The sequence below is a fragment of the Entelurus aequoreus genome, linkage group LG02 (genome assembly GCF_033978785.1).
Source record: "Entelurus aequoreus isolate RoL-2023_Sb linkage group LG02, RoL_Eaeq_v1.1, whole genome shotgun sequence".
NCBI classification, from domain to species: domain Eukaryota; kingdom Metazoa; phylum Chordata; class Actinopteri; order Syngnathiformes; family Syngnathidae; genus Entelurus; species Entelurus aequoreus.
Window position 1 is genome coordinate 15,589,358 of NC_084732.1, and position 18,793 is coordinate 15,608,150.

Consider the following 18,793-nt stretch of genomic DNA (forward strand, 5'->3'; position numbering starts at 1 on the left):
AGTTTGAAAAATGGCCAATTAATATTGAATGGGAAAAATGTCCCGGAAAACCTGGAATTCTGGGAAATCTGGGAATTTTTCAAGGGAAAGCCCACGATTCCCGAATAGGCTGAACAGTTTGAACTTGGAACGGTTTGAATCGGATGACAAATGTGGAAGGTAGAGCACGCCAAAATCTGGAGAAGAAGAAGGAGTTTAATAAATAGAATAATTTTGGTGTGGAAAAGCATTCACACAACAATCTAATAAGTAAAGATGTATAAATAATCCATTTATAATGGAATGGTAGCCCCTGTATTGTAATTGAATGGTGAGGTCACCCCAGGCCAATTGGCAAGTGTACTCATACAAGGACTGCTGGCGGTGGATCTCTATTACCAATCAAGACTCCATTTAAAGGCTTGCCATGATTTATTCATTCAGTGATGTTTTTCTCAGATATTCCTTTGTGAGCGATCTAATGTGACCAAGATGTGTCGCCTGCCACAGAGGCAAAAGAAAGCTCCTCGCATATGCTCTCTATTACTTCCACTTCAATTAGCATGGCATCCCCAGATAGACGTGACTCACCCCTCCCCTCCCTTCTCCATCCCTCGCAGCATGTACGCCTTCTCCGCCTTCGACAACCAGCAGCTCCAGTATCTGTGGGACTGGAAGCAGCACAACCTCACCATCAGGACCGGGAAGCTCTTCTTCCGCGCCAACCCCAAGCTGTGCGTGTCCGAGATCCAGAAGATGTGGGAGAAGACGGGCATCCGGGAGCGCTTCGACGAGAGCGATTACCGCAACAACGGCGACCGAGCCAGCTGTACGGTTCAAAATCTGTCAAATTGTTGCAAAACCTGCCTGGGACTTGTAGTTTCATTGATGTTAGACTGCTACCGTTTGTGTCTGTAGCTTTAATGCTAAAGAGGTGTCTGTACTGGCCATGTTGATTTTTACATTTAGACTGCAACTTTGCACTGGTCCAACCCCTTTATCACATAACAAGGTAACATCAGGGAATGGAACAGGACGATTCAGACATTAGCAACATTAGCATAGCTGTGTGAGCTACAATGCTAACATTACGCTCACATTGTAACAGCGGCGTCATGCTAGGTTAGCATATTCACTGACACTTACAGCGCCCACGTCTCATCTAGCTAGCCGACATAATGACACGACCAGATACGAGGCAATGGAACAGGACGATTCAGACGTTAGCAACATTAGCATAGCTGTGTGAGCTACAATGCTAACATTATGCTCACATTTGAACAGCGCCCACGTCTCATCTAGCTTGCTGACATAATGAGAAACAACGTGATAAGAAACGTTTCATCTTACGCATGTTTCCCACTATGTCATTTCTCAATACGTCGTATCTCATTTCTCATTGTCGTTTTTTATCACGTTATTTCTCAGTACCTCGTCTCTCATTAGCTGTTTTATCCTCACGTTGTTTCTCATTACGTAATTTCCCATTACCTCGTTTTTCATGACGTCATTTCTCATTATGCCGTTTTTCATTACATCGATTCTCATTACGTCTTCTCATTACATTGTTTCGCATTACATAATTTTTCATTACTTCGTTTCTCATCAGGTTGTTTCTCTTGAGGTTGTTTCTCATCGAGTCTTTTCTCATTACATCTTTTCTCAATACCTCGTTTCTAAATGACCTCGTTTCTCATTACGTCTTATCTCATTACTTCATTTTTCATTACCTTGTTTCTCATTACCTCATTTCTCATTATGTCTTTTCTCATCACCTCATTACTTATGTTGTTTCTCATCACGTGATATCTCATTATATTGTTTCTCATTACTGTTTCTCTCTTACCTCATTTCTCATTCTTTTCTCATTTGCCATGTAATTTTTAAGTCCCTCGTTTTTTTCATTACAATGTTTCTCATTACGTCTTTTCTCATTTCTCATTACGTCGTTTCTCATTACGTCGTTTCTCATTACGTCGTTTCTCATTACGTCGTTTCTCATTACGTCGTTTCTCATCACATCGTTTCTCATCACGTCGTTTCTCCTCACGTCATTTCTCCTCACGTCATTTCTCAAAAAAAAATTCTCATTGTTGTTTCCCATCACGTCATTTCTCATTCCTCATCATGTCATTTTTCTTCACCTCGTTTTTCTCATTACGATGTTTCTCATGTTTCTCATTACGTCTTTAATAATTTCTCGTCTTTTCTCATTTCTCATTACTTCGTTTCTCATCACGTCATTTCTCAAAACATCTTTTCTCATTACGTTGTTTCCCATCACATCATTTGTCATTGTCTTTTGTCATTTGTCATCATGTCATTTTTCATCACCTCGTTTTTCTCATTAACATGTTTCTCATTACGTCTTTTCTCATTTCTCGTCTTTTTTCAATTCTTATTACGTCGTCTCTCAAAACATATTTTCTCATTACATGTTTCCCATCATGTCTTTTCTCATTTCTCATCTTTTCTCATTTCTTATTACGTTGTTTCTCAAAACATATTTTCTCATTACATGTTTCCCATCATGTCATTTCTCATTGTCTTTTCTCATTTCTCATCATGTCATTTTTCATCACCTCGTTTTTCTCATTAACATGTTTCTCATGTTTCTCATTACGTCTTTTCTCATTTCTCGTCTTTTCTCATTTCTTAGTACGTCGTTTCTCAAAACATATTTTCTCATTACATGTTTCCCATCATGTCTTTTCTCATTTCTCATCTTTTCTCATTTCTTATTACGTCGTTTCTCAAAACATATTTTCTCATTACATGTTTCCCCATCATGTCATTTCTCATTGTCTTTTCTCATTTTTCATCATGTAATTTTTCATCACCTCGTTTTTCTCATAACAATGTTTCTAATGATGTTTTTCATTACATTTTTTTTATTTCTCTTTTTTTCCTCATTTCTCATTACGTCGTTTCTTATGTCATTTCTCATTGTCGTTTCTCATTACGTCTTTTCTCATGGCCTCGTTTTTCATGACCTCATTTTTCATTATGCCATTTTTCATCACGTCCCTACTCATCTCGTGGCTTTTCATTATGTCTTTATTCCTCACATGTACAGTGTGAGTACAAAAAGAAAAGTGCATTGCGTAAGACTATGATGTAGTTGCACGTCAATACACTGAAGCAGGAAAACATGACTTCTGTTATTTTTGGTCAACATTTTCCCTTTAATTATGTTTCCAAAATTAATGACATTTCTGATGGCAGTTTGTGAAAGAAAAGGAAAGTAAATGAAACAGCGTTTTATATTAAGTATGTTTCTCATTATGTAGTAACTCATGCCCTCATTTCTCATGAAGCGCCTCTTCTCTCATAGAGCCGTTGAAATACACAAAAGAAATGAATTTTCCCATTTGGGACCTGTTAAGTAGCTGTCCTTGTCCTGCCAGGCGAGAGCACCATCCTGCAGTTCAAGTCCAACCTGACCAGCAGCACCAGGATCAAGCTGACCTGGCAGCGCTACCGCCCTCGAGACTACAGAGACCTCATCAGTTTCATCCTCTACTACAAAGAGGCGTAGGTTCCCACTCGCCGTCGTCTTCCCACAACAATTCATTGACCACACCCGTGTGTCCCTCACCAGGCCTTACCAGAACATCACCGAGTTCGAGGGCCAGGACGGCTGCGGCTCCAACAGCTGGAACATGGTGGACGTGGAGCTGCACCAGGACAGGGACTCGGACCCCGGCGTGCTGCTGTCCGGCCTGAAGCCGTGGACGCAGTACGCCGTGTTCGTCAAGGCCATCACGCTCATGGTGGATGACAAGCAGGTGCCCAGCGCCAAGAGCAAGGTGGTCTACATCCGCACCAGCCCCTCAGGTAAACTTCATGGCTCTGTGGGTCAAAGGTCATTTCAGTGTTCCACATAACTTTTTTATTTTCGATACGATACCGATATTGAATATTGATCGGATATACAGTATCAGCGCGAATCATAAAGTAGGGAAGGGATTCATATGGCCTCATTCCTTGGTGAATCTCACGTGAGAGGAAGAAGGGGGTTGAATTATTCTGCAATGCAGTCTGCTAAAAATGATGGAAAGCGCCACTCTACATAGCAACTGACGCTGGGGTCAAAGTTGGAATTGCCACAAAACACAATTTAACATACCGGTATTCAACACTCTGCTGCTATCTGGCGGCTAAAGTGGATAGTGCACCCCCCCAATTTTTCACATTTCATGTGTCAGGTAAACCGTGACAAATGGGGCCATATAAACCCCCTTCCTACTGTACATACATACTTTGCTCACATAGAGAGCAATGGTTGGTATGGAAAACAATAACCCATCTATTACCTATCTGGAATGGACTTATGCTGTCTTCAAGCTGAGGTGGAGTGGGAATTGTTTTGGCGACACCTAGAAGCCACAATAATTCATTTAGTTAAGCTCATGTAAGTTGAATGATGCGGACACGTTTGTTACTGGATACTTTATAATGCGCTTCGGCCTTGGAGACTTTGTATGTGTAAGTAATATAATTATTTGACACTTGTTTATATTGACAAATGTTGTGTTTTAGAGTAATGTAATATTTTTCAATTCTGGACACTTATTACTTAGAATGTGCCGATCAATCGGCCACTGAGCGGTACCGGACGATTTTCGTAATGTACTGTTGCAGATTAATGGCTTTTGATGCCGATCCTGAACGCTGATCCTGTCTGGCTGACAAGCCGCTAGCAGCTAATTATGTGTATCCATACACAGTGTGCAGCCGCTCCCCTAAACAATTAATAATAACCTCCATTACATCAATATATATATATATATTTTTTAAATAATTTCTTAGTATCTTAAGTGTCATTATCAAGTATCATTATGAAGTATTAGGACAAGGTTGAATATTTTCTACACCAGAGGCAAAGAAAACCAGGTGCAGGCATGCTAATAGCTAAGCTAACCGCTAACTAAACTCAGGGAACAAGTCCCTGTACACGGGAGGACTCTGACAGCAAAAACCAAATGGTTTAAATAAGTAGTTTTTGCTTTTGTTTAGTTATAGTGTACTGTTTTGCTCAGACAATTGTATGTAATACAAGAGAATAAGGAAGTAGATTAAAAAATGTGTTGATATTGTTAATAGCATTCACGATACATAAAGTGAAACATGTACTGTTAATACATGTGATTAGTATTGGTATCGGCCGATATCACTCATTGGCAGCATTAAACTCTTAATTGGAACATCCCTATGCATTACGTATGTCTAGCTCGTGTGCTTTTGTGTGCTTAGTTGTTGTGTAGCTGCCAGTAGCATAAAGCCTACCAAGTTTACTTACCTTTTGTAAATGACTTAACTAAAATAGAAGAAAAATGTGTTCGTTTGTACGTTAGTTCGTTATTCGTTTACTTTATTATTCCCTGACTGGAAATTCAGATTTTCAGCACAATCCCTTTCCATACATGAGTTAAAAAAAAGGTTCGGTCTCAGACAGGGCTCCCAGGAAGCGGGTCCAGACTGAGGCCAAGAAAAAAACAAAACTCAATAGCCATAAGCACATATAAACATATTATATAGAATCCACAAAACTTGCAACACAGGGGAGGACCAACCATGTGTGCTTATTGGAGACATTTAGAGGCTGTTGTCCTTTGCAAAAATAAATGTGCTGCAAAACTGCTTGTATCAGAGCTTTTATATCGAACAGTTTATACGCAAGCCAATACTTGTTTTTGAATCCCCTACACAGAACTGAATAGTGAAGTTGGGGTTCCACATTCCTGCATTATTTTTTGAAAGGGACCCTCTCCTCTGACCTGACTCTCGCTAGGTCCTTGTAGTTCGCTGAGCTCCACACAAGGATCTGGGATCGAGGGCAATGCAAACTCCTTCAAGATAGAAAAAAATAATGAACCAATCAGGATCGCCGGGCGGTATTTCATCGATGTGACGTAGCGCCGAAGCGACTGTTTAATTTAAACAACAATGGCGGCACGCAGCGAGGAGTTGTGTGCTGACATTGAATCTGCTATTGCAACTGTTTTGTTGAATCTATCGAATATTAATTCTTTAAAAGATGAACAGAGAACTTTTCGCTCTGTCGTTATCCAATATGTCGGCTGTTCTGTTTTGGATTTCCCAGCGTCGCTCTCATCAGTGTCACGGGTTGATTTCGATTTGAGTGGTTGAAGTAGCACGTCATTCAAGACAACGGACAAGTGGTTTATCCAATCACATACAATGATTTTTTTACAAGGCCCCGCCTTCTGAAATACATCTCCTATTGAGAAGTCCCAGATCCATGTGTGGAGCTCAGCCAACTACAAGGATCTGGCGAGAGTCAGGTTGCCTCTCCTCCATGTAAAAGTCATTTCCGTATTGATCCAAATTAGGAGCCAGTTCTAGAATTATACTAAGACAAAAATATTTTAGTTTCAGTGTAAAAAAAATTACTCGATCGCAATTAATAAAATAAGGTTTTCATATTCCCCTATTGTTTGATGACTCAGCCTCATTAACAACTACTATCTTCAAATTAGCATCACAACTCTGTGGTTTTCAAACATGCGTCAACCTTTGAGACACTTTTTTTCGAGCAGGTCTATGTCGCAGATGCCTTTCTTCAGGTCACTTTTCTGTGCGTGAGTGCCTGTTTGTGTGAGAGATGGGACGAAAAGCTCGACTTGCTTGGAGACTAGTTGTTTGGCGCCACCTACTGGTTTGCATGTGTAAATGTCTGTATCCTGAATTTAAGACGAGTCTTAAATTTGGGTGAATACATATATTTAAACCAAAAAATTCCATTTACTTGTAATTTATTGTAATTTTTTCTAATTTATACAAATTATATATATATATATATATATATATATATTTATTATTATTTTTTTCTACAATGCTTAAAGGCTTACTGAAACCCACTACTACCGACCACGCAGTCTGATAGTTTATATATCAATGATGAAATCTTAACATTGCAACACATGCCAATACGGCCGGGTTAGATTAGTAAAGTGCAATTTTAAATTTCCCGCAAAATATTCTGCTGAAAACAACTCGGTATGATGACGTTTGCTCGTGACGTCACGGATTGTGCGGACATATTGGGACACCATTGTGGCCAGCTATTAAGTCGTCTGTTTTCATCGCAAAATTCCACAGTATTCTGGACATCTGTGTTGGTGAATCTTTTGCAATTTGTTTAATGAACAATGAAGACAGCAAAGAAGAAAGCTGTAGGTGGGATCGGTGTATTAGCGGCTGGCTACTGCAACACAACCAGGAGGACTTTGAGTTGGATAGCAGACGCGCTACCGTGAGTACAGCTTTGGCTTCCAAACATTTGATCGCTTGCCCGTACGTGGTGCCGCTATGTGCATGTCACGTACGTAACTTTGGGGAAATATATGTGCTGTGTGAACTTTACGGAGGTGAACGGTACTTTGGGCTGTGGGATTGAGTGTGTTGTGCGGGTGTTTGAGTTGTATTGGTGGGTTATATGGACGGAAGGGGGGAGGTGTTTGTTATGCGGATTAATTTGTGGCATGTTAATAAATATAAGCCTGGTTGTGTTGTGGCTAATAGAGTATATATATATGTCTTGTGTTTATTTACTGGTTTAGTAATTCCCAGCTGAATATCAGGTCCCACCCGCCTCTCACAGCATCTTCCCTATCTGAATAGCTTCCACTGCCCTCTAATCCTTCACTCTCACTATCCTCATCCACGAATCTTTCATCCTCGCTCAAATTAATGGGGTAATCGTCGCTTTCTCGGTTCAAATCGTTCTCGCTGCTGGTGGGAATGATTGTAAACAATGTGCAGATGTGAGGAGCTCAACAACCTGTGAAGTCACGCTACTTCTGGTACAGGCAAGGCTTTTTTATAAGCGACCAAAAGTTGCGAACTTTATCGTCGATGTTCTCTACTAAATCCTTTCAAATGATCAAGTATGACACATAGAATGGACCTGCTATCCCCGTTTGAATAAGAAAATTTCATTTCAGTAGGCCTTTAACTGTATGTATAAAACTTAACTAAGGCAGAAATATTATTGTTTATTAGCAGTATAAGACAAAAAAAAAAAATCTTTCCACACGACTATGTGGAGTGTTAGATTTTGGTGCCAAGGAGGAAACCATTAAATGTTGCCATATGGAACAGGCCTACAATGAATTGATCCAAATTCGGACTGTTAGGCCTTGGTGGAGGTCTGCGTTCTTCTGGACTCCATCAGTTCTGAGAAGCAGGTGTTAATCGGCAAAGACCTGCCAGACTGGGAACCCATGTAGACTTTTGTCTGTCTCCCAGCACCCTCCATGCCTCAGGACGTGCGAGCCTACTCTAACTCCTCCACCCAGCTGGTGGTGCGCTGGATGCCCCCTCTCTCCCCCAACGGCAACCAAACCTACTACCTGGTCCGCTGGCAGCAGCAGGCCGAAGACCGAGAACTGTACCAGCACAACTACTGCTCCAAAGGTATTGTACTCGCGTCACATGCTAAACACCGCTCAAAATTCCATCTTGAACAAATTAACCTTGCCCTGCGCAGAGCTGAAGATCCCTGTAAGGATTGCAGCTGTCGGCGTGGGAGACCAGGAGGAAGACACCAAACCCACAAAGGTGGACACCGACGGCGCAGATAAAGGCCACTGCTGCCCTTGCCCAATGTCACTGGAAGACCAGGAAGCTGAGGCCGCGGATGCCTCCTACCGGAAAGTCTTTGAGAACTTCTTGCACAACTCTATCTTCACACCAAGGTAAGCTTCTTGTTTCATTGGACGTTTGAACGGGCACCTGGTTACACCTGCCGACCCTTTTCCACTGCACGGTATCCACTTAGTCTGATTCTACTCGCTAATGCTGCATTTGCACTGTTGCCAGAACTATCAGTTACAACAGCAGGTACTGTCAGTTACAAAAGCAGGTACTATCAGTTACAAAAGCAGGTACTATCGGTTACAAAAGAAGGTACTATCAATGACAAAAGAAGGTAGTATCAGTTACAAATGCAGGTACTATCAATTACAAAAGCAGGTACTATCGGTTACAAAAGCAGGTACTATCGGTTACAAAAGCAAGTACCATAGGTTACAAAAGCAAGTACTATCAGTTACAAAAGTAGGTACTATCAGTTTCAAAAGCAGGCACCATCAGTTTCAAAAACAGGCACCATTAGCACCAAAAGCAGGTACTACCAGTTACGAAAGCAGCTATCAATTACAAAAGCAGGTACTATCGGTTACAAAAGCAGGTACTATCGGTTACAAAAGCAAGTACCATAGGTTACAAAAGCAAGTACTATCAGTTACAAAAGTAGGTACTATCAGTTTCAAAAGCAGGCACCATCAGTTTCAAAAACAGTTACCATTAGCACCAAAAGCAGGTACTACCAGTTACGAAAGCAGGTACCATCAGTTTCAAAAGCAAGTACTATCAGTTTCAAAAGCAAGTACTGTGAGTTTCAAAAGCAAGTACTATGAGTTACAAAAGCAGGTACTATCTGTTACAAAAGCAGGTACTATCAGTTACAAAAGCAGGTACTATCAGTTACAAAAGCAGGTACTATCAGTTACAAAAGCAAGTACCATAGATTACAAAAGCAAGTACTATCAGTTACAAAAGTAGGTACTATCAGTTACAAAAGTAGGTACTATCAGTTTCAAAAGCAGGCACCATCAGTTTCAAAAACAGACACCATTAGCACCAAAAGCAGGTACTACCAGTTACAAAAGCAGGTACCATCAGCTTCAAAAGCAAGTACCATCAGTTTCAAAAGCAAGTACTATGAGTTCCAAAAGCAGGTACTATGAGTTACAAAAGCAGGTACTATCGTTACAAAAGCAGGTACTATCAGTTACAAAAGCAGGTACTATTATCGGTTACAAAAGCAGGTACTGTCAGCTACAAAAGCAGGTACTCTCAGTTACAAAAACTATCGATGACAAAAGTAGGTAGTAGCAGTTACAAAAGCAGGTACTATCAGTTACAAAAGCAGGTACTATCAGTTACAAAAGCAGGTACTATTAGTTTCAAAAGCAGGTATTATGAGTTCCAAAAGCAGGTACTATGAGTTCCAAAAGCAGGTACTGTGAGTTCCAAAAGCAGGTACTATCAGCTCCAAAAGCAGGTACTGTCAGTTACAAAAGCAGGTACTATCGGTTACAAAAGCAGGTACTGTCAGCTACAAAAGCAGGTACTGTCAGTTACAAAAGCAGGTACTACAACAAAAGCATATACAACCAGTTACAAAAACAGGTAACTGCTACACAGTCTCCAGTTTGCTGCAGCTGCTCTTGGATAAAATTGGTCTCTTCACTGTGGACAATTGGAGCTCAACTCGTTAAAATTGAATCAAGGTACTAAACCACTTTAGAACCTTTTCCTCTGCACAGTACCTACTCAGTTCAGCTCTTTTCCTGTTTGGAGCATTTCTACTGCCAAAAGCAGGTATTACCAGGGACTATGACATGTACTAGTTTTGTAGTTTCTAGTTACCCGAGGTCCCAAGTGCTTCAAAACTCCATAGTCTCCAACTTGCTGCAGCGCTGCCCTCATTGTCCCTTTAGATAGTCAATAGCAATAAAGATCATTTTATCCGACGTCACACCACAAGCTATTTGTGACTGGATGGACAGCGCCTCTGCTGGTTGCAGCCAAGCAGTGCACTCTATTTTGCCTCGATCAACAATCGCCGTCAATATTTTCTCGAGCGCCACCTCACCACTGGCATATTGTGGCAACAAGTGTTACCTCAGTCCCCTTTAGAGCTTCTGGCAGTGCAAACGTACGGCTTAGTGGAAAAAAGCTCCCAAAGGCAAACAGATTTTATGTTTGTTGGTCAAAGTTCACTTGCCACAAAATGACTGGATCTGCTCAGTAATTCTATTTACAATATGCTCACTAGTTGTACCCCCCAAGGCTGGAAGGCAGTCCAGAAAGCAATGAAAACAAGCAGATGACTCACACACACACACACACACACACACACACACACACACACACACACACACACACACACACACACACACACACACACACACACACACACACACTGGACGTCTTGAGTGAGCTTTCCAGCATCTCTGACATCAACATGGATCCAAGAAAGATGTCCTTTCTTGTTTTCCACTCAGCGTAGGCCTGACAATAACCAGCAACAGACCTGTGATGCGCTTTTTTTCTCCCCGTAGATTTCTAATGACTTTTTTCCAAAACATCTTTTGAAGTGTTTTCCACGCGTCCCTTTTTTTTTTCCAGGCCACCGGATCGTCGCCGCCGAGATCTGTTCAGCATCGCCAACGCCACCCACTCTCGCCGGCACCGGCCGCACGGCAACAGCAGCACCACTCCTCCCCTGCAGGCCGCGGTCAACAGCAGCGGCGTGGAGTCGGACCAGACGGAGCGCGAGCTCGAGTTCCTGGAGCGTGCGGTGACCGAGCGCGAGCTGCAGATTTTCGGCCTGCAGCCGTTCACCGTTTACCGCATCGACGTCCACGCCTGCAACAGCCAGGTGCAGCGCTGCAGCGCCGCTGAGTTTGTCTTTTCCAGAACCAAGCCTGCAGGTTTGTGGAACCGGCTCACATGTGTTTGTCTTCAGCCTGATGACGCTGCTGATAGTCTCTCGCTCTTTTTCACCATCTGCCCAGAAAAGGCAGATGACATTCCAGGCCCGGTGACCTGGGAGGGCCACGAGGACTTTGTGTTCCTGCGCTGGCCGGAACCGTCTCACCCCAACGGCCTCATCCTCATGTACGAGATCAAGTTCAAACTGGGTTCTGAGGTAAGGACGTTTCTCCTTGAAGTGAAACCAAACAGCCAAAGGACACTGGAACAATTTAATCGATTAATTTGTTTGAAAAAAGCTTTGATTTACCGTATTTTCTGGACCGTAGCGCACCGGATTCTAAGGCGCACTGCCGATGAATGGTCTATTTTTGATCTTTTGATGAGCGGGTCTATTCAGGTCTATTTTCATACAAAAGGCGCACCGGATTATAAGGTGCATTAAAGGAGTCATATTATGATTTTTTGTCTAAATGTAAAACACTTCCTTGTGGTCTACATAACATGTAATGGTGGTTCTTTGGTCAAAATGTTGCATAGATTATGTTTTACAGATCATCTTCAACCGCTTTCTGACAGTCGCCGTTTTGTGGGCGGTTTTATTTACGTGGCTCACCTTCGACAGCGTCTTCTCCCCGTCATTTTGTTGTAGCGTGCAAGGGAGTTGAAGTGTCAAAAGATGGAGCTAACTGTTTTAATGACATTCAGACTTTACTTCAATCAATAACGGAGCAGCATCTTCTCATCCGTGGCTCACTAGTGCAACAACAACGCTAGAAATGTGTCCCGTGAAAAAACATCCGACCTGAACTCTCTAATAACTAAAGTGCCTTGGGTGAATAATGTAAACCCACTACACTGGTAGTTTTTAGCGCTTCCATAGCGAGATATAAGTTAGACGGCGTGGCGAAGTTGGGAGAGTGGCCGTGCCAGCAATCTGAGGGTTACTGGTTCAATCCCCACCTTCTACCATCCTAGTCACGTCCGTTGTGTCTTTGAGCAAGACACTTCACCCTTGCTCCTGATGGGTCCTGGCTAGCGCCTTGCATGGCAGCTCCCGCCATCAGTGTGTGAATGTGTGTGTGTATGGGTGAATGTGGAAATAGCGTCAAAGCGCTTTGCGTTTCTTAAAAAGGTAGAAAAGCGCTATACAAGTACAACCCATTTACCATTTACCATTTAGAACTACTTTATATTAGAATTGGCAACAGCGGAGGATGAATGTCCCATAACAAGAAGATAGAGAAAAAGAAGAAGCTTATGGACTACGACATCGGCACCGACTACAGTGGCGGACGTGCGCAAATTTTCAGGACTTACGCAGATCTCAAATACACATCAGCAGGTACCAAAAGGTAGGAAAAGTTGGTTTTGCATAATATTGCGAAACAAAATGCCAGATAATGTCTGCTAATGGGTGCCATTTTGCGGTCCTTATACACACACCATAGTAATACTTGTATCTCTGACTACGGTAGCCGTAATGGGCCGACAATCCATCAAGCGGTGCGGCTTCAAAGTCGTACTAAAACATTTTGACAGATTTTTGAGTGCCGTGTGCAATGTTCTATATTTTCAATGGAACATTTAAAGTTTTGGTGTTTTTTACTGGCGTCATATTGCAGTCTACACATATCTCTTTTGTGTGACTACCATTTCGCCATGTACCAAATAAAACTGCTCCAAGGTCGGTAAGCACAACCAGAATCATTCCGTACATTAGGCGCACCGAGTTATAAGGCGCACTGTCGAGTTTTGAGAAAATTAAAGGATTTATATAGTTCGAAAAATACGGTATGTTCCGTTGCTTTGATTAATCGTATAATGCAGTAGTTCTCAAACTCTTATCACCAAGTACCCCCTCAGAAAACACTTGGTTCTCCAAGTACCACCATAATGACCAACATTAAAATACAGTTGCGTAGTAGGCCTAAATATTCATTAAAACAAGGCAGAGGTTTTATTTAACAAGTATATCTTATATTTTTGTCCACTGTAACATTACACACAGTTTGAACAGAAACACTGGGTTTCAATATAGGAAAATAAAACACTTTACTTTAAATAATGAATCAAATCTTTGGCGTACCACCGAATGGAGCCCCTTACCAGAGTTTGAGAATACTCTGTATAATGAGTGCCATCCATCCATCCATCCATCCATCTTCTTCCGCTTATCCGAGGTCGGTTCGCGGGGGCAGCAGCCTAAGCAGGGAAGCCCAGACTTCCCTCTCCCCAGCCACTTCGTCCAGCTCCTCCCGGGGGATCCCGAGGCGTTCCCAGGCCAGCCGGGAGACATAGTCTTCCCAACGTGTCCTGGGTCTTCCCCGTGGCCTCCTACCGGTCGGACGTGCCCTAAACACCTCCCTAGGGAGGCGTTCGGGTGGCATCCTGACCAGATGCCCGAACGACCTCATCTGGCTCCTCTCGATGTGGAGGAGCAGTGGCTTTACTTTGAGCTCCTCCCGGATGGCAGAGCTTCTCACCCTATCTCTAAGGGAGAGCCCCGCCACCCGGCGGAGGAAACACATTTCGGCCGCTTGTACCCGTGGTCTTGTTCTTTCGGTCATAACCCAAAGCTCATGACCATAGGTGAGGATGGGAACGTAGATCGACCGGTAAATTGAGAGCTTTATAATTTTTTATAATGAGTGTATGTAATAAAAATAAAATCCGGACCGCATGTGGTGCTTGAAACTTTAAATATGCGAACATGGTCTCTGAGATAGAGCACACCTGAGAGCGGTCGTGATCTGTGTGGCGGTGAACATTGGAGTTTTTATTTGTTTAGTAGGGGTGTGGGAAAAATCGATTCAAATTCCAATCGCGATTCTCACGTTGTGCGATTCAGAATCGATTCTCATTTTTAAAAAATCGATTTTTTTATTTTATTTTTTATTTTTTATTATTTTTTTATTTTTTTTAAATTAATCAATCCAACAAAACAATACACAGCAATACCATAACAATGCAATCCAATTCCAAAACCAAACCCGACCCAGCAACACTCAGAACTGCAATAAACAGAGCAATTGAGAGGAGACACAAACACGACACAGATCAAACCAAAAGTAGTGAAAAAAAAAAGAATATTATCAACAACAGTATCAATATTAGTTACAATTTCAACATAGCAGTGATTAAAAATCCCTCATTGACATTATCATTAGACATTTATAAAAAATTTAAAAAAAGAACAATAGTGTCACAGTGGCTTAGACTTGCATCGCATCTCATAAGCTTGACAACACACTGTGTCCAATATTTTCACAAAGATAAAATAAGTCATATTTTTGGTTCATTTAATAGTTAAAACAAAATTTAGATTATTGCAATCAGTTGATAAAACATTGTCCTTTACAATTATAAAAGCTTTTTACAAAAATCTACTACTCTGCTTGCATGTCAGCAGACTGGGGTAGATCCTGCTGAAATCCTATGTATTGAATGAATAGAGAATCCTTTTGAATCGGGAAAAAAATTGTTTTTGAATCGAGAATCGTGTTGAATTGAAAAAAAAAATCGATTTTGAATCGAATCGTGACCCCAAGAATCAATATTGAATTGAATCGTGGGACACCCAAAGATTCACAGCCCTATTGTTTAGTAATGGACACATGTTAAAAGTGCAGTGTCAGCGTTGATGATGTGCATTCAGGGTTCCCCCCAGACTGCCAGCATACCTGTGGCAGTGGGGAAGTGGCTAGTAGCGTGGTCAATATGACATCATCATTTAATTTGCATGATCTGTGATGGTGCATATATAATTTTTTTTAGAAAGTCTAAAAAAAGTATAGATACATTTAAAAACAAATCTGTGTAATTATTAATTAATATGAACATTATTTATTTTGATATTTTGTATTCATATTTTTTTAGCTTGAATACATGAAGGATGAGCTACACGTTTTAGAAGCTGAGTGATAAGCATATCCAGCGAGTAGCAGTATTGCTAAGTGCTAAACAAGAAATATAATGTACAAACATAATAAAACAATTACTTAGTGTACAATGTCTGCTCTCACTTGGATGATGGGATCTTTACATCTTTTTGTTTGGACGAAAAATGTATCATGATACTCACGCAGGTAAAAAAAAGAAAAGAAAAAAGGTTGGTGCAAACGAGCGTCTTTTTGTGTCTTTCTCTCCATCTCCGGATCTAAGTTTGATGTCAAAGTTGACCAACTTCTCGGTTTATGGCCACAACTTTCTACTATACACGTGAGAGGAGTGAATTATAATCTAAAATTAACTTTTACAAGCTCAATATGTCAATAGCTGCATGATTTAGTTAGCTCTCTGTGATCACGGTGCCACTAAAAGTAGTCCCTTCACATTAACTCTTATAATAACAATACTGCTGATAGTTAGTTAATATTCAGATCACAAAATGTAAGTAGAGTATTGTTGGCGCTTTTTAGATGTTTTTTTTGGAGGGCGTTATGGGCGCAATAGACTCAATGCTGCATTGTTAGCCACCTCATACTTTAGAATGCAGATTGGTAACTATACTGGCTAGATTATAATCTCTTGTTCAAAAGTCTAAAAAGCAGCGTTGTATCATATTGTAACTGTTTTTGCTCCTCCCAGTTTAGTTTTTTTTGCTGATATGTGCGAAAAAATTAACAAGCCTAATAATAGATGCAATGTATGTGTCTTTTTGTGTGAGCCAGACTGAGAAGCACGAGTGCGTTTCGGGTCAAATGTACCAAGGCCAGCGGGGTGTCCGTCTGTCCAACCTGAGTCCAGGAAACTACTCGGTGAGGGTGCGAGCTACGTCGCTGGCCGGTAACGGATCCTGGACACACCCGGTGGATGTCTACGTGGCTGAACGTAAGACATGCATCAGAACACGTTGTTTTTGCTATTTGATCTCCTTATTTAATCTACTATGCAACTCAAGACCATGTTTGCACACAACAGGATATGAAAAAGTCCTCTATGCTTTCATATTGGCCCCCATCACCATCATCCTGCTTATCTGCCTGGGGGTCGGAGCTCTCTTCGCCTTGAACAGGAAAAGGTGTGTTTCTATGACAAAGCAGCAAATGTGTCGTTGCATGTTAAACACACTACCACTCCATTCGTGAACTGAATATTTTTAATTATACGGGCTTTGTGGTCAGTATCTGTTGACACTTTTTTGTTGTCGCTAGAAACAGCGATCGGCTTGGAAACGGTGTGCTGTATGCGTCCGTCAACCCTGAATACTTCAGTGCGGCTGAAAGTAAGTACAACAGATGTTAGTCAGCTGGCCATTTGATGTGGCAAGGTACCATCTTGGGCACATGTGTCAAAGTAAAGGCCTGGGGGCCAGATCTGTCAGTGTTACTATAATAGTGGGTGCAAGACCGCTTACTCTACCAGGGGTTATATTATGATTTTTTCAACATTTAATACACTTCCTTTTTGTCTACATACATGTAATGGTGGTTCTTTGGTGATAAATTCGCATACATTTTGTTTTATTGTAAGCCATATTTCTGCTACCTATGAAAACAAGTTGTTAGATGCAAATCAACCCCTCCTCACCACACCCCGCTACAAACCAACATTTGTTATATTATCCGGGACGGCGTGGCGAAGTTGGTAGAGTGGCCGGGCCAGCAATCGGAGGGTTGCTGGTTACTGGGGTTCAATCCCCACCTTCTACCATCCTAGTCACGTCTGTTGTGTCCTTGCTCAAGACACTTCACCCTTGCTCCTGATGGCTGCTGGTTAGCGCCTTGCATGGCAGCTCCCGCCATCAGTGTGTGAATGTGTGTGTGAATGGGTGAATGTGGAAATACTGTCAAAGCGCTTTGAGTACCTTGAAGGTAGAAAAGCGCTATACAAGTATAACCCATTTATCATTTATTTATCATTTATCCTCTCTTTAGACTCTTATTAGTCTACTTGCTAATAACTGCTTACTTTCTTCTGCAACGCATTTCCAGCTGCACTTATTAAACTTTACCAAGCACTTATTTCTCCTGTTGTTTCAAGCTAGCTTAGCGATTAAAATACCTGCTTTGGCTTGTTCTTATTCGGTTCAGCCTCGTCCTCCAGTGATAATGATACTTCACACTGGACATACACTACCGTTCAAAAGTTTGGGGTCACCCAAACAATTTTGTGGAATAGCCTTCATTTCTAAGAACAAGAATAGACTGTCCAGTTTCAGATGAAAGTTCTCTTTTTCTGGCCATTTGGAGCGTTTAATTGACCCCACAAATGTGATGCTCCAGAAACTCAATCTGCTCAAAGGAAGGTCAGTTTTGTAGCTTCTGTAACGAGCTAAACTGTTTTCAGATGTGTGAACATGATTGCACAAGGGTTTTCTAATCATCAATTAGCCTTCTGAGCCAATGAGCAAACACATTGTACCATTAGAACACTGGAGTGATAGTTTCTGGAAATGGGCCTCTATACACCTATGTAGATATTGCACAAAAAACCAGACATTTGCAGCTAGAATAGTCATTTACCACATTAGCAATGTATAGAGTGTATTTCTTTAAAGTTAAGACTAGTTTAAAGTTATCTTCATTGAAATGTACAGTGCTTTTCCTTAAAAAATAAGGACATTTCAATGTGACCCCAAACTTTTGAACGGTAGTCTACACAGTTAGCTGCCTGTCAGCTTAGGGACCAAAGAAAAAAATACAGAATTAGCTAGAAGGGATCAGCTTTTGTGATCACATACTTTCCCCGGAAATTTGGACGATACTGATTGGTGGCCGATCGATCGCTGCATCCCTAGTCATCACTTAATTGTTATATAATTATAAAAATTCTGATAATAGAAAAGCGCGATATAAAATCTAATCCATTATTATTATTATTATTATTATTATTATATTGTCAGTATTATTTGTCTTGCATGAGCTAGAACAATTGTAAAGGCATAACTGAGAGGTTGTGCAACCAAAAGATCAAAGCTAAAATTGTTCACATTCATGCACAAAAAAATCGATTCCAATCAAGAAATATGATCACCTGTTTCAAAGGTACTGCTGTTGTATGAATGCAGACATAATTGACATGCTAACTTTTCTTTACTCTGTTCACTTTCAACCAGTCTTTGTTTATTATTTATTCTAATATGTACTATTCAGAACAGTCCAGCGTCATACTCCTCTCTCTTACTGTTGTCTGCAACAACGTCTTTCGGCAGCAGACTAGTTGGGCCTGAATTATTGATTAACTAAATTATTAAGGATCCCAACATTTTCCATGGCGGCGTTGGCTTTTACGCAGTGTTTCTTAACCGTTGTTGGGCCGCGAGCGACACCTATAGGGCCGT

The 18,793-nt window shown here is 41.3% G+C and overlaps 1 protein-coding gene across 4 annotated transcripts in view; it reads left to right on the forward strand.

Moving 5' to 3' along the window:
• The window catches only part of LOC133631050 (insulin-like growth factor 1 receptor), a 135,439-nt gene that overhangs the window by 100,255 nt on the left and 16,391 nt on the right, over window positions 1-18,793 (forward strand). For 2 of the 4 annotated variants that reach the window (XM_062023055.1, XM_062023064.1), the window contains exons 6-14: window positions 600-808; window positions 3,387-3,513; window positions 3,581-3,816; window positions 8,254-8,421; window positions 8,495-8,702; window positions 11,203-11,725; window positions 16,182-16,341; window positions 16,432-16,531; window positions 16,665-16,735. In XM_062023055.1, coding sequence (XP_061879039.1) covers window positions 600-808; window positions 3,387-3,513; window positions 3,581-3,816; window positions 8,254-8,421; window positions 8,495-8,702; window positions 11,203-11,725; window positions 16,182-16,341; window positions 16,432-16,531; window positions 16,665-16,735 — 1,802 coding nt within the window. The remainder of the gene's footprint in view (window positions 1-599; window positions 809-3,386; window positions 3,514-3,580; window positions 3,817-8,253; window positions 8,422-8,494; window positions 8,703-11,202; window positions 11,726-16,181; window positions 16,342-16,431; window positions 16,532-16,664; window positions 16,736-18,793) is intronic. The other 2 variants (XM_062023081.1, XM_062023072.1) reach the window with 2 other exon arrangements.